Source organism: Chionomys nivalis, chromosome 2, assembly GCF_950005125.1.
Source record: "Chionomys nivalis chromosome 2, mChiNiv1.1, whole genome shotgun sequence".
Lineage (NCBI taxonomy): Eukaryota > Metazoa > Chordata > Mammalia > Rodentia > Cricetidae > Chionomys > Chionomys nivalis.
The window spans coordinates 108,377,827-108,394,623 of NC_080087.1; the positions used below are offsets into that span (position 1 = coordinate 108,377,827).

Here is a 16,797-nt window from a genome sequence, read left to right on the forward strand (position 1 = left end):
CACACTTGTAATTCCAACCTTTTATTTAATTTTAATTATTAGGATTTATTAATGTTATGTATATGAATGTGTCTAGACAACCAACATCCCACAGACACCAGGAGATGAGGAAGGACAGAAAAGAATGTTCGGTGATGCCCCCACATCTTTAAGTTAGGAAAATTTGGTGGGTAAAAGGGCATTAAAAAGAAATGAGGCTAGCAGATCTTCTGGATCTCACAGTATGCCCATGGGCAATGCCTCCAGCAGGCATTGACATAGGACCCAGATCATGGGAGAGTGTGACACATTTGAAGGTAGCCTTCACATCAATGGCAATGATGGCCAGTAAGAGGAAGAGATGAGAGAGTAATCTACAGAGAGATAAAGAACTGGGCTGAGAGAGTAAACATGGCCAGCAGTGCTGAAATGACAGAGAAAGAGAAGCCAAAGAAGATTCCATGAAAAACGTTATGGAGCCTTCTGGGAAGGAAGAATGACAGGATGGAAATAATGGAAGAGAGGCTGGGTAAAGCAGGGGTTATTCTCTTTGTGGTTTGTAAAGTGAAGAAACTTGATCATGTCAGTAACAACAGATGCCACATAGGAAAGATGGGGGCCCACAAGATAGAAGCACAATGGCTGGAGGAGGCAGAAGGTAACAGAAAGTCACACTAAAGAGCACGGGGAGGAGAGCTGGAGCCCTCCAAAGCCATGGCATTTACTCCAAGTTCCTTCTGCTTCTAAATGACCATAGTGTGAGCATCGTCCCTTACCTCCAGGATGTCACTCAAAGCCAGAGTTTGCTCTTGCTCTTTGACGGGGATTTTGGAACCTTCTATGTGCAGGAAGACGTCGCCTTCTCACATTCTCTGAAGACGGAAGGGAGAAACAAAGACTCTGTCAGGCATGAGTTATTGAGAACAAGCCAAGCAGAACCGAGGCCATCACTGCCCACAGAACACCCAAGGCACCCATCTCTCGCCTTCCCCAACAAGCCTCGAGCCCTCTCATGTCACAGCGGCACCCAGAGCTGACTTCTCACTCATCAGCCCACGTGACACCCTCGGCCTTAGCTGCAAGCCCTCAAGGGCGGAACTGTCACATTTCTCTTTCAGCCCTCCGTGGAAACTGCCCCATGCTTGTCACACACATTTGCGGAATTCCATTAAATCGTTCTGTTCAAAGGCATCTCTGAGACAGCTGTACATCTGCATTAATGATGCTCCAAGGCCCAAATGTGGTTAAGTGTTGGCTTGGAGATGCCTTCTGACACACACAAGAGGACAGGTCACATGAGTTTACATCTGTACTATATTTTCATCCTTTGTTCTCTCTCTACACCACCCCTTCGTGTGTCTGTATGTGCGTGCGTGCGTGCGTGCATGTGTGCGTGTGTATGTGTGTTCCTAACCCCAGAAACTACAAGATAATCACGGTTTGCTGTCAGAGATGCTGAATTTGGGAATACATTGGTATGTATGTAGCAACTGGTAGTGAATACTGCATGTAGATTATCAATCTGATTCATTGGATTTATTTCCTGTTTTTGATCATTTCCAGAATCAGATCCCAAGAGCTAACAGTTCCTACTATGGCAGGCTTTCAAGGAATAGGCCATAGATTCTGAAGAAGTTCTGTAAGAAATGTCCAAAAGAACACTTGAACAGTGGTCATGGCTCTCTCTCTCTCTCTCTCTCTCTCTCTCTCTCTCTCTCTCTCTCTCTGTGTGTGTGTGTGTGTGTTCTCCCAAAGAGGCAAACCCTGGGGGCTTTTATGCAACAGACAAAGGTCTGATCTCCAAAATATATAAAGAACTCAAGAAACTAGACTTTAAAATGCTAATGAACCCAATAAAAAAATGGGGCACTGATCTGAACAGAGAATTCTCAACAGAAGAAATTCAAATGGCCAAAAGACACTTAAGGTCATGCTCAACTTCCTTAGTGATAAGGGAAATGCAAATTAAAACAACTTTGAGATACCATCTTACACCTGTCAGAATGGCTAAAATCAAAAACACCAATGATAGCTTTTGCTGGAGAGGTTGTGGAGAAAGAGGCACACTCATTCATTGCTGGTGGGAATGCAAACTTGTGCAACCACTTTGGAAATCAGTGTGGCGATTTATCAGGAAATTTGGGATCAACCCTGGGGGCTTTTAAAAAGTTTCAGGGGGCTGGAGAGATGGCTCAGTGGTTAGGAACACTGGCTGCTCTCCCAGGGGTCCTGAGTTCAATTCCCAGCAACCACATGGTGGCTCACAACCATCTGTAATGGGATCTGGTGCCCTCCTCTGGCATGTGGGCATACATGGAGGCAGAATGTTGTATACATAATAAATAAATAAATCTTTAAAAAAAAGTTTCAGGTTGAATTTCTAGCACTTGGCATCAATTGGAGGAAAGACAGAGCTCCCTAACCTGTGGATATCAATGTCATTTATTCTAACAGGGCTCTGGACACAGGGTGGATTTCACAAAGCTAGAAAGAAGTGTGGAGAACGCACAGACCTGTTAGACAGATAGGATCAAAGTCCTGACCCCTGTGCTAGTCACGTGACTGGGGACGACAGAGTCACCCTAATGACATAGATGAGATGGAGTTCTGACTCTTCAAGGGGAGCACAGCCACACAGGGGACCCTATAACTCAGATAACATACGCAGGGGGAGTAAGTGTGTACATGTACGGGACACTCTTAACAAGGAGCTTCTTCCCTCCTGCCTGCAGAGATTTGGGGACCATTGAATGGGAAAAGATCTGTAGAAATAGAGAGAAGTACCATACCAAAGCCTCCAAGGAGGGTGAGAACACGGTGCAGCCACAACCTGGTTTTGAGAGTCAAAGGGGGAAGCCCTGGTAAGTAGTAAGGCAGGGTATGTACTCTGCCTTTGCCAATTAACACCGAGTGTTTTTTTGGATCTAATACAGAGCTGACAAAGCCAGCCAGAAGATTGAAGAAGGAAATTGACCATACAGGCAAGGATTAAAGCTCCAGTCTTTCCCATTTACCAAGAAGTCTGGTCAGGTCTGGGAAAGGAGGGAGATAGTCATAGGGAAGGTGACCCAGAAAATGTTACGGAGGGACAAGGAGAAAGGCCAGTGATGACTTCCCAACTTGACTTAACATTTCATTTCTGGTATCTTCTATGGGAGCTAGTGCCTCAAAGTTACCTTCTCACAGTTTACCAAGCAAGTTCATACATTAGTGTTCTCGTTTGTGGAAATCATTTCCTATTTCAGGGTCTGTCCATTCTTTGTGCGATGGCTTCAGCGTGGCCCTCCTGATGAGCAAAGTTTCTAGGGAGATCTTACAGAAGGAAACAGACCACTTACCAAGTGACCGGTCCTGGAATCGTTCATTTCTGAATTCATCCAATTCATCCGTAAGAAAACCTGTAACACATTGACAGCCATTAGGCCAGACCTCCCCACCCACTGGCAGAGAGTGATGGAACTGCAGAGCTGAGCCTGCGAATATGCTCCATAAACAGGAGCAGCGCACGACAGCATTGAGTTTTACCGACACTGACGCCAATGGGAAAACTCATCAGAAAAATGAAAAATGGCTTCTAAGCGGTAGAGCAGAACCTGATGCCATTTACAATAAAATATTGCATAGGGCGGGGAAGTGAAGACCCTTCTGTCACCATGAGTAAGACACCTTGAGAGACAGTGGCATGGATGCCAGTCACATGACTGGAAATGCCTGAGTCTACCCTGATTAGGAACATAGCACATATTAGGCCCTACCGTGTGGATGCTGTGTGAAGGGGGAACGAGCATGTCCAAGTGTGAGGCCCTCTTAATGTGTATGCTGGTTAGGGTTTTTGTCAATAAACTAAGTCATTTGAGAAGAGAAAACCTTGACTGGGAAAATGCCCCTACCAGATTGGCCAGTGGGCAGGTCTGTATTGGGGGGCATTTTCTCAACTGATGACTGATGTGGGAGGGCTACCCCTGGGAAGGTGGTCCCGGGTTGTATTAGGAAGCAGGCTGAGCAAGCTATAGAGAGCAAGCCAGTAAACAACGCTTCTCCATGGCCTCTGCTTCAGTTCCTGCCTTCGGGTTCCTGCCTCGACTTCCCTTCATGATAGACCATGATTGAGATGTGTAAGCCAAAAATAAGCTCTTTCCTCCCCCAAGCTTCTTTTGGTTGTGACATTTTATCCCAGCAACAGAAACAGGACTATAACAAGAAAAACTGGCACTGGCCCTACTGGTCTGCAGAGGTGTCAAACCACTGCATGCCATCCTATATGGGGAACTCTGTAGCAATACTTAAGCCAATGGTTGCATCATTACCCAGCGAGATAAAGAAGGAGCAAAAGTAAAGCCAGGTGTTTGTTTTTTGTAATGACTTCAATTGTTCAAAGGTTGTCTGTAGAAAAACTAGACATGTCCAGTGTTAAATGATTCACAGAGAACTGTGATTGGAAGTTTAGGAAGGAAAAACAAATAATACTAAAGGTCATAGGTCTCAACTTACCCAGCAGATAATCATTCCTCCGTCTATAGGATCTTGGCATGTCCCCAAAAATCATCTAAAAAAATTTAAATATCAGTATGAAAGAGAAAACGCAAATGCTGCATAGGGGACTCGGATATACAATGTGTTCAGTGGAAAGATATAGCTCTCTATATCTAATGTGTACATTCAAGAGAGCACAGTAAGAGGCTGGAAAGATGGCTCAATGGCTAACTAATTAAACAAGTTAATTAATTAATTAAAACAAGTTGAAAGGAAGACAACTTGGGAAAACTAGGTGGGATCATGCACGCCTGAATCCAAGCAGTCAAATGGCAGAGACTGCGAGATCGTAAGTTCAAGACAGCCTAGGACGCAGGTGAGGCCTTGCCCTCCCCACAAAGAGAGGAAATGACAGAAGAAAGAAGGGGGAAAAGCAGAGAGGGAGCAGGAACTCACATGGAGAAGAGCAAGTTATATGAAGGTTAAGCTGAAGCCAAAACTCCCACTGACCCAGTATGTGCTTCTGGACGCTGCAGCACAGAAACAGAACTTTATAATTAGACCAAGTTCAGGTCAAAATGTACAAGCTTAGAGGAAATGTCTCTGTGAGATTTCCAATTTACATTCATGAGATCAAAAGAGCTCCAAGTAGTTTGGAGAAAATGCCCAAATCCATGCAATAGTCAAGGAAGTCTCTCCCATCTTTCTGCCTGGCGGCTACTTCTCCATCCTCAGCAGCCACTGTGAGGCTCTGGCTCCCATCATGGGGACAGATCAAGGGACGAGGACTTAGCAACACAATGCAGTAAGAAATACTAGGACAACCAGAAACCACATACAAAAGAATGGTACCGAACCATTTCCCCACACTATGTGTAAGAACTAAATCATAACAGAACATCAATAAAAGATCTAAGTGTTTGTAAGTCTTCAGAAACAATAAAAGAGAAAGAAATTGGATGTAGCAAAGGTCATCACAGAGGGAGGGGGCATGAAAAGTGAGAGGAAATATTCACCAAGAAGTCCATAATAAAAAGATAACTAGAACACAGGAATTGACATTTTCCCTAAGCTATGCAAATGGACAGTCACGAGGAAAATGCAAATTAAACCATAACAAAATCCCTCTTTATACATATCACATGGCTAAAATATAGACAGGCAGTAACAAATGTTGGCAAGAAGGTGTAGAAACAGAAGCTCTCAGCCAGCTAGGGTGGTGCATGCCTTCAATCCTAACACTTGGGAGGCTGAGACAGGTGGATCACTGTGAGTTCAAGGCCAACCTGGGCTACATACTAAGGTCATCCTGGGTTACATAGTAAGAGCCTATCTCAATAAAAAAAAAGAAAGGGGGGAAGAGAAAGGAAGGAAGAAATGAAAGAAAGGGAGGGAGGAAAGGAGGGAGGAAAGGAAGGAGGAAGGAAGGAAGGAAGGAAGGAAGGAAGGAAGGAAGGAAGGAAGGAAGGAGGGAGGGAGGGAGGGAGGGAGGGAGGGAGGGAGGGAGGGAGGGAGGGAGGGAGGAAGGGAGGGAGGGAGGGAGACTGTAGACTAGAGAAGGGCTCTTCTCAGGAACCCCCTCTCCAGATGATGAGTGGATTCTGAATTTGGATAGTGGTGGCAACTTGATCACCTCCCTGCAAATATACCCAAACTCACTGAACTGTACCCCAATATACCCCAAACCACTAAACAGAATCTGTTTAAAAGGCAGATTGTACCCACATGTGAATTATAGCTTAATGGTGTTACTTTAAAAATGAAAGGAAAAGGGGGCTAAGGATGTAGCTTGGTGGTAGAGCAAATGCTTTATTTAGGAGGCCTTTCATCTCACCCCCAGCACCACACACACAAAAATAATAATCGCAGTGTACATAGAAAATATATGTAAAAATAAATAGTAAGATAGTATCTATAGCAGAGGCAGATGACGTTAGTCAGGCCAAGGAGAACAATGGTAGATGATTTCTCTAACTCAAGCTAGAAATAAGTATTCCCTTTGCCTCCTAAGTACCAAGGATGTGTGTCTGTAACTGTAGTTTTGCTTTGTGATATGAAGAAGAAGGTGGGGCTGGGATGTAGCTTAGTCAGTAGAATGCTTACCCAGTAGGCACGAAACCCCAAGTCCAATCCCCAGTGCCAAATAGAACTGGACAGTGTGGTTATACCAACCTCACAGATTTCCCCTCTAGCCTCCCATACAAACCACAAAATCAGTAGTAAATGAATTCCCCAGGAAGCTATGTTTGATCACTGTCATTCTTGAGTTAGCTGGACTGTGTGTCACAGGTTTGTCAAAGAGTTTAACTCTGAGAGTTAAGTAAAGGGGACCCTTGGTACTTAGCATCAAAAAAAGAAAATCCTCAAACTACAGTGCCAGGGCAAGCCCAGAAATGACTTGGAAGGTTGACACTCAGAAGTTGGCAGTGTGAATGAGATCGGCCAACAGTGTGTTTCTTCTCTGTACGGTTCCCATGTGACTCTGAGGTCTCTGGTCATTGGTTTTATTAAACAGCCAAGGGGCAGGTATGTCAACTCCATAGAGGGCGTGAACGCTCATGTTCAATTCTTGAAGTTAGAGCTTTATGCACTTTTTAATATAATGTTAATAATAGAGCTTTATCTCATAAAACTGAACAAAGATAGAAGATGTAGAGAAAGTTATTCTATAGCTGCACAATAGTGGGAAAGATTTAAACACTAGTCAAGAACATTACTCCACCATGAATGAGCAAATTACCTGAAAGATGTGACTGTGATGTTAATCACACCTTCGGAATCTAGAAGGAGATTTTTTTGTGCTGTATTCCTGACAATTTTCCCCTCAGTTTTCTTGTACTCTTCAACAAGTATTTACTGAACACCTATCTGGTATCAAGTTTAAGTGAGGCCAATGAAAATTAACATCCCTCAGCCTCAGGAGATGCAGTCTAGTAGGGAAAGCTGTCAAGGAAGTAATGTGAGAACAAGTCATAAATGTACATCATTGATTCCATAGTAATAGTGCAAACCACTTTGCCATGGCCAACACTGGTTGGTAACTTGGTAGGATTTGGAATTACCCAGGAGAAACACAGCTTGTGGAGTCTATGAATAGGTTTAAGAGAATTTCAGGTTTAAATCAAATTCTCTTGGGCTGTCTTTGCCCCCAGTAGCCTTTTATCGCTCACCTCTGTGTATGGCCTAACATCCTTGGGACCATCAAGTCAAATACTTTTTGGGAATGTACAGATCCCTAGCTCCCAGCAACCCAAAGCTAAAGTGACATCAGATACATCTGAGGCCTCTAGCAGGTTCCCCCTCTTTGCTGTAATCCACCTACGTGAAATTTCCACAAACATATTTGAAATCCATTGATTTTGTATTTTAATTGTTCTGCTCCTATAAGAACATGAAATCAGGAGCAAACTATCATGCAGGGAACATAGCATTTGGGGCCCACTGAATCTGTGCTCCCAGGTCATGGTCACTTATAAATATAAGCTCCCAAATGAACTACTTCCTGTTCCCTTTGAAGGTAAGAACTGCATTGCTGTATTTTGTTTGGGGGAGTGTGGTGGGAAGAAGTAAGGATTATGGAAAATGGGCCAGTTGTTGTTCAAGGGAAAATTTAACTGTGTGAGCAGATTTCTGTCTACTGACCTGCATGATGGCCCAGCTATCCCATCAAATAGCCTAGCTTTCACAAACCGTCCCCAACCCAGGTGGAAGGAGACAGGCCCCCATCATACCTCTTCACTGCTGTTGGACTCGGATGCGGAGGCCCAGCGGCAGTGAGCCCACACATCCTGCACCTGCCCCTTGGACATCTGCACGGTGCTCCGGCAAGCAGCTGTTGGCTGGCAAAGACAGAGTCATGAGTTGTTTCTTCAGTACCCTGTGGGAGGGGTTAGCCTCTGGTCTATAAACTAGGAAATCCGGCAGGGTTTGCAAAATGAGGCAGAAAGGAGAAATTCACAGAGGTGGTTCAGGTATCCAAAGAACACTCTGCAGAACTAAACAGCTTAAAAGGAAAGTTTAAATATCTCCATGAGTTTAATACCAGTCTTTGAGAAAAGCCTGCATTTCCCCGTGAGTACAAAGGGCTGATTGGAATCTCTTCTTGCTTTAACAGAAACAGTAGTAGAGATGCCCTACATTTGACTATGTGCATATACATACATACATAAGTACATATGTACATACATGTATATATCTGTGTGTATGTATGTGTCATATATATGTGGATATGGATAAGTGACATGGCCCTAAAATTTAATGAGAGTGCGTGCATGTGACAGTCCTCTATAAGACAGAATCCCATTGAAGTTTCATGAGATAGATAGCGAAATAACTCCCTCTGTAATGAGATCACAAGAAATCACTCATTTGAAATATTTTGGGTCTGGACTGATGGTTTCATTCTGATCAGAGAGGATTCCACTACACAACAGCTGACGATTCTGGTCACAGAGAACGTAGACATAAATGGGCCATGTGAGCTGAATGAGAAGGGGAGACACACTGTGGGCAACACTCAGTCATGGACAGCACACCAAAGTGAGGCTCCCAGACTCACATCCGTGTCAAGCAGAGTTTCAAATGTGCTGGGACGTCTCTCTGCTGCAGGCCTCTTCGCATCACTGCGCCATCTGATACAAAGCATCCTTACCGTGTGAGGATATAATACATACTGGAGATTACACCTGGACCTTAGAGAATAGGACGCTGGGGCAGTGATGGTTAAAGAACTGACCAATATCACCAAGACTGCAGGTTCCAGACTCAAGAGCTCACTCCCTCAAGCACGGAGCACACAGTCCATGGCAGGAAAGGTAGTGGCGACCCAGTGTGTGGCTAAGTGCCAGACAGGCAGTAGTCAAGCTCCTTTGGTGACCCCTGACCCACTCCTAGTCATGGAAGTAGTGAGGGTCTCCCTCACGTTACTTCCTGGGTCACTTACCACATAGTAACCTCTTCGGAATGTGCAGGAGGAGGGATCACCAGAATCTCTCAGGCATGTCGTTTCCTGAACACTGAACTCCAAGTTCATGACCACGGTGTCTTCATCCAGGACGTTGACCTTCACAAAAGCAAAGCATGGATTTGCAATAGGTATGTTTCTGAGATTCGTGGTGTTGGTATGATTCTTTCTGCCCAGTGAGAAAACGTTGACAGAATCACGTACTCACTGGAAAAGCTATGTGATATCTTAGCATCCGTGTCATGGCAGGCCCTCACACTGAAGCCCATAGAGAAAAGCCACACAACACTGACAACCGTGGAACCAACGAAGCTGAGTGTGGCAGGTACCCCTCCAATTCCAGCACTCAGAAGGCCAAGGCAGGAGGTTTCAAGCTTGAGATCAACCTAACCTATAGAGAGAAATCTTGTCCTAAAACAATAATAAATAGAAGCGAGGGAGAGAGGAAGGGAGGGAGAGAGGGAGGGAGGGAGGAAAGAAAGAAGGAAAGAAGGATATAGAACATATACCTTCACTCCAAGGCCAACATTGCTTCTAAAGATTTACATTGGCAATTCCTTCTCCACAAAAGTTATGCTTATGAACTCACCTAGTCACCAAATATTCTTTGCAACTCCTAAATTACTCACCTAGCTTTTGTTCAACCTCTGCCTTCTCGTTCCAGCCTGTGCACTGTGAACACAGTGCCAGCATTCTGTTGGGAAACTTGTGGCTGGCATTTTGGTGCTTTCTTTGGGTCGTCTCAGTCCCCAAGCTAGTGTGAGAGACTATACGGCATCAAGAGTAAGAGACTGTGGTGTACCTTATGTAGAAAACATATGCGTTCAGCAAGACTTCTTTGGGTGGGAATTCCAGGTTCCTGGGGAGTGGGTTCAATGTTAATGAATCTACAGTGTATGTTATATTAGGAACCAATAAGCTCAAAAAACTCACAAAAAGGGGCTGGAGAGATGGCTCAGAGGTTGGGAGCATTGCCTGCTCTTCCAAAGGTCCTGAGTTCAATTCCCAGCAACCACATGGTGGCTCACAACCATCTGTAATGGGGTCTGGTGCCCTCTTCTGGCCTTCAGGCATACACACAGAATATTGTATACATAATAAATAAATAAATAAATAAATAAATAAATAAATAAATAATAAAAAAAAAAACTCACAAAAATAAGGTTACACATTGAATGTGTCAGTGAAAGTATTGTGCCCCAAAGCTCTTGGGAACCTCACTCTTAATCCCTCTTAGGAGCCATGATCTAGTCTTTCCTAGTTCAGTCTAGAACACAGCAAGAATAGACTGCATAAACTTGTAATTTTTTTTCCTTTTTCTTTTTTGTGTCCCCCCCCCTTTTTTTCGGTTTTTTTTTTTTTTGGTTTTTTTTTTTTTTTTTTTTTTTTTTTTGAGACAGGGTTTCTCTGTAGCTTTGGAGTTTGTCCTAGAACTAGCTCTGTAGACCAGGCTGGCCTTGAACTCACAGAGATTGTCTGCCTCTGCCTCCCAAGTGCTGGGATTAAAGGCGTGCGCCACCACCACCTGGATCAAAGTGACATTTTCTTAATGGAGGCACCAGACATGTTCACCAATTCCTAAAATAAGTGAATGAGCCCCAGGCTATCTCATGGATGAGCACCTTTGACCTATGACTAAATCTATATTGTTTTCTAATCTTGCCACCAAGATTACCAGGGCACCTTTCAAACTTCTGAAGAACTTGGGTGTCTGAGGACAGAGGATGCTATGATATACCAAGCCCCTCCCTGTGTGCTGGGCACCTGAGGCAGGGCAGTAAAGGGGTCAGGCAGCTGTGATTCCAGAGTGGGTACCACCCCACAAATGTTTACCAAAATTAATAATAATAAGCAAGATAATTCGGGAAATTGGTGTGCTAAAGAATGAAGGCAAGCAATGTTGGAGAAATGGGGAATGTCAAATTGTAGCTCCGTCAGCCATGGGAAGTCGTTACAAACTAAAGAGGCAACCCAGGCTCCTCTGCCCACCCGCAGCGATTTCTGTCGCCAACATCCACTTGGCCATACCCTTAGGATTCTCTCTCAAACACACTTTTTAATTCTTCCCACAGCCAGGCTAGAGGGCTGGGTTTCCAGGACCTTGTACTCTGCTTCTCTTTGAATTACAAACCCTGTCTTTATACTAGTTAGCTCTCCTCCCATTTGACTGCAAGCCTTTGGCCCTTGGCTGCAGGCTGTGCCTTCCGTCAGACACCTTAGTTTCCTGTTGCAGTTGTAAGGGGGTGCAGAGAGGAGAGGCCATCCGACTAGCAGGGAGCCCGCGGAGGTCTCCCTCACAGAGGAGGAACATGATGCTGAGGGGCAAGGTAAAGGCCATCTCTGTTCTGTCGTTTGACAGAAACTTTGGTGGGCCTGTGGGTATTTCCTGTGACATCATGGAATGCAGAGCTCAAGGAGAGGTGATGGAGAATGTTGCTTGACTAATATACTCAGGTGATAGGGAGAACAAAGGAACAGGAACAGGCACGAGGTGGGAGAACAATACCCTGGGACAAGATACGTTAAGTATCTGTTAGGATCCACATAAGCAGTCTGTAAGTGACTTATCTTTAGGTATGTGGACCTGGGGTCAGGCCTACATGTCTATAGCAAGATGGCCATGTGTCAGTGTATTCTGTGTTGGGCATGTCTCGCTGGCTACCTGTCCATGGTGTCCCCACTTAGTTCTCTCTGGATCTGTCCCCCTGCTCCCGTCTAATGAATCGTTTTGTTCCATAGTGAGCCCTAGCTGAATTTAAATTTAAAATAAATTTAAATTGTTGATCTGCTAGTTTGACAAGAGGGCATAGGTTCTACAACATTCTAAGAGAATTACATCCAGGGCCAATGAAACATGGCCTGGGTGCCAGCAAAAGCAGGGTTGGAGACAGAGGCAGCTGCATTTTGATGTAGCTTTCTTCCAGAAGCAGCCTGGCCTTTGCCTGGTAGCTGCCTACACTCTAAGTAAGTGCTGCCCCATAATAGTGTTCAGTGCCAACCTTGACAGTCAGATCCTGGGGTTGGTACCTCACAATAGCTCAGCCCACATCTTCATGACCATACCCAGTTAGAAGAGACAACTGAAGCTACTCGATGAATTTGCTTTGTGTTTGGGAAAGAAAACAAGGAACCAGTGTCAGAAGGTGGAGGGGGCAAAGGGACTTTATTTACATGAAGGCAAGCTGGGAAAGCAAAGTGTACTTCTGTTGAACAGCAGAGGAACAGCTAAATGACAAAGGTCGTGGATCTAGAATAGCGTGGAGAAGAGAGAAAGCCACAGAGACTGTGATGGTAGTGTGGTCTCTATGTGGTGGTAGTGGTTGCCTGACCATGTGGCTACGTGAGTCCACTCTTGTCTCCATGAGGCTGGCTGCTCTATTTCTTCCTCATCTTTGACATGAACATCAACTGCTTGGGGTGCCTTTCTGTCCCTACCTTTTTCTGAGCCCCATTAAGCTGATAAAAAAGAGTAAAATCCTTAAGGGGCAGGAAGGAGAGGGGCTTCTCTACGATACTGCTCCATTTCCCCCTCAGTTTTTGCTCCACTGAGTCCCAGAAAGCCCAAGATAATGTCGCTCCACCCAGTTCTCTGGTGATCAAGAAACAGCACTATGAAGTTGACAAAGTTGGGTGGGTTTCTTGGTTTCCGCAACCAGTGCTTCTTTTTTATAAACACTAGGAGGCCAACAGCATCCCTAGAATGCTTCCCAGGAGCCAGGAGGGCTTCAGGACTCTTCACCCCAAACCAGGACACGGACAGAGAGAAGCCAAGGTCAGAGGGAAAACGCAGAAGGAAGAATCAGATGTCCCAAGAAGCTTTGAGAACCCCAGGGCAAAAACTATAATTAAAATCTCTTCTTTGAAGCAGTCAGCATGAAAAAGGACCAGCTGTGATCTTTGTAAACAGAAAAATAAAAACAACTGATTCAACAAAGTAAGCAAAGACAAGGCAGGGATGGTGGAGAAGGCAGGGAAGGTGTCCCCATTCACTTACTCTTTTCAAGGAGTTCCTGGTCGCCTGAAACAGGTAAGGACTCAGGGACTGCGAGTTCACCTTCGCCACCGAGGCCTTGAGGGCTTCCTGCAGGGAGGAAGGGTCGAAGTCGTACACCGGGAAACCTGGACAGCGAGAACACAGGCCACAGTGAGAGGCGGTGGAACTCGGAAAGGGCAATCACCTCGAGCAGATGGCTAAGTGTGTCCTTCACCTGAGGCACACTGGTAGTGCGTTCCCAGCACCAATAGAACAAGCATCTGCAGCATTGCCTGCTCCATCCTGAGAGCTGTGACTCAGAGTCAGGGAGATGGCCGCTCTAGAGCTTCAGGATGATAGTTCTTATCCTTGTCACCTATGACCTGACTGCTCCGGCTGGTCGGAGCAGCCCGGAACTTCAGCAGAGATGACTGACTCTGGTGTCAATATTTACTGCTGACTTTTCCTATGGAAAAGTTCCAGGCTGAGGCCACTTTTGAAGTTTGGACCTTTCCAAGGGACTTTAGCCCACACCAAGAGACATCCAGAGAAGCTTGGGTCTCTGTGTGGGATATTTGCTTTTTCTCTTTGCATTTCATTCTCTGGGGGGAGGGGGTAAAACTGTAGCCTCAACAAAATGGTGAATTTAAAGCTGTCGTGTATTTATTCCTTACCTGGTCCTCAAAACCCTACACCCTCGGTGCCAGGTTCCTTCGTTCCTTCCTAGAGACCGTACACACACAGAGTGATTTTGCCTACCTGCTTACCTTTGCCTGCCACCTCCAGTACATGACAGGGGCCATGATTCAGAAACCACAATGGCCGTGCGGGTGACACAGAGCACAGAAGTACGTGTTGAACAAGTGAGCGAATGAACACACCAGGTCTCCCCGAACTGCATTTCAGGTCTTTCATCTGAAGCAGGCACTGACTTCTGGTGTCTAACAAGGGCCCAGAGCGTGCTGCTATGAGACAATGACCGCTGAAGTCTGTAATTCCATTACTTTTAACCTGGTTTGAACTCAATTCCATTAGAGTCTTCCAGATTGAACTAACGTCACCATCTGGCTCCAAACACTATGGTCTCATTAAATGAACTGCAGTAATAAAAGCAATCGCAGATGAGCGAAGGAGATGAAGGAGACAAGAGCATCGTGCTGCCAGCACAGGGCTATTGATTTTGCTTGATGCTTGCTGGGGTGAGGAGGGAGCACTGGGCTTCTCAGATTCTCTTGGCTATAATTAAGTGTTAGCACCAGGCGTGCAGGACGGGCTCTGAGGAGAGCGAAAAAGCGATGATTTTAAAATGCCCTGCAGAATTCCATCATGTCTTGTAAACCCAGAAGATTAAATGTAAGCCATCCAGACACGCTCATGCTACGGTGATTTCTTGTCCTGCCTCCAATCTGCAGGAATGTGGGCCACATTCATCCCTGCAATTTTCTGCTCTTCCAACCCCAGATACTTGGTCCAAAGTATTCAAAGTCAGGTGGCAGCCAGTGAAGCATCGTAGAGCTTTCTGCACACGGTCCCTAGGAAATCATATAAAGCAATCACAGGCCATTTAGCAGGAGCACCTGGAAACATACTGAGCATGGACCAGTGGGCGGGTGGCTGCATCGTAAAGGAAGATTACCCTCTGTTTTTTCCACAAGGACATCTCCTTTTTCTCATCTCTGCTGTCATATGACTTGCACGGGGGTGGGGGGGCTAAAAGGGGGGGGAGAGAGGGTGGATCACTAAATTCAGAACAAATATAAAAACGGAATCTTCGACAGATCCCCAAACCACGAACTTCGCAGCTGCCTTCTAATTTCTTATGGCATCATGGTTTCTAAACTGAGCGCCACGGCCAAGATTCTGCTGGCTGGCCTCATCTTGGTATTTCTGTGTTCGGGAAATGTCAGCAGTGTGGTCGGGAGGGTCACCATGCTGCAGCAGCAAAGACCAGAGCTTTAGAACCACCTAAGAGTTTGCTGAAAACGTACATCGTTCAGACCCACTCAGAAGCAGCCAGCAGACTCCAGATACAGGACCAGCCCCCACCCCCTTTATTTGACAGGCCCCCCACCCCACCCCATAGGACCTCCCTCCCCCTGTGTGGCTCAGATCTACACTCATGTCTGAGAAATGCTAATACAGAGCAGAGATCCTCAGCCAGGGGACTTTGTTCATGTGAGTGCATGTATGGCTTGAATACGAACCTCCCCACACACCGTCCCACACATGCACACGCATTTGCACACACACACACAGAGGGATTCTTGTGTTATAGGCTACCTCAGTTGGCTGTGCCATTGGTTCAAGCGGTGGGGCCTACACAAAGGAAGTACCTCACAGGAAGTGGCACCAAGGAACATTTCCTTCCTCTTTCTCTTTAGCTCTCTTGGCTTCTGGCCCCCTTGATAGGGACAACTTCGTGCCTCTATGACGCCCCTGCCACCATGTTCTGATGGACCATGGGCTATTCAGCTCTTAAGAAAATTAAGAATTTGAGAAAACTTCCTGCTGTTTGTTTACACAGCAGTTGCGTCATTTTTACCTCCCTGTGAATCATGTTCGGAGGGTCTAGGGTCCACAAATCTTAACCAACACTTGTTCTTTTCCCTTCTCCGGAGAATGGGAATCCTAACAAAGGTGAGGGGAAACTTTCCTCTGCCTTCAATTTGCATCTTCCTCGTAATTGGTGGCCGGGCATCCTTTCTCATCCCCATCAACCATCTACGCATCTGGCTTTGATTCATTTTTGAATCCTTTAGATGGGCTAGCTGGAGGCTTGTAAGCTTGCTGTTTTCCAGTGGTAGCCCGAAGTGCGGCTCGTTCTCTTCTGTTGTTTCTCTAGTCTCTCTCTTCCTGCTGCCTGTGGATTCAGATGTAGAACTTGCAAGTATTTCTTAGCACCATGTCTGCCTGGATCTGGGTGCGCTGTGGAACCCGCCCTGTCTGAAACTGTAAGCAAGCACCAGTTGAATGCTTTCTTTGATGAGAATGGCTGTAATCACAGTGTCTCTGCACAGCAGTAGAACACTGACTAAGACAGTAGATGACCAAATGTGAGTCACAGAGCACTGGTGACAACCATGCAAGAAAGAGCATGTGCTGTCAGAATCACACAGACCACACCTCTATGGCCGTGGAACAGCTGGGAAAACTGCAATGCAGCTTTCCTGGGAGGATGAAGAGTTGGAGAAATTTAGCTGAACAGAGGTGAGGTTGGGGTTGGGACAGAAAAGAGCCAAGTGTCCTTTCTCTACAGTCAGACACCAAAGATCTGAAGATTCAAGAAATAGCCAGAGAAGCCTACCATTTTGAAATATAAAAATAAAGAAAGAACAGGGGGGTAAAACAAGCCAAAATGTTTATTTTCAAAAGTCATGAATGATGTCTTCAGCTCTCAGCTAACATGTGG

General features: G+C 45.5%; 1 protein-coding gene across 1 annotated transcript; it reads right to left on the reverse strand.

Annotated features, from left to right (window-relative positions):
* Positions 1–765: 765 nt before the first annotated feature.
* Spp2 (secreted phosphoprotein 2) lies at positions 766–13,768 on the reverse strand. The gene is made up of 7 exons (XM_057763030.1): positions 13,624–13,768; positions 13,410–13,534; positions 9,395–9,514; positions 8,184–8,291; positions 4,471–4,525; positions 3,318–3,377; positions 766–851 (listed from the first exon to the last, which is right to left on the reverse strand). Exons 1-7 carry the CDS (start codon positions 13,688–13,690, stop codon positions 766–768), a joined length of 621 nt encoding a protein of 206 aa, XP_057619013.1. The 5' UTR covers positions 13,691–13,768.
* Between the last annotated feature and the right edge of the window lie 3,029 nt (positions 13,769–16,797).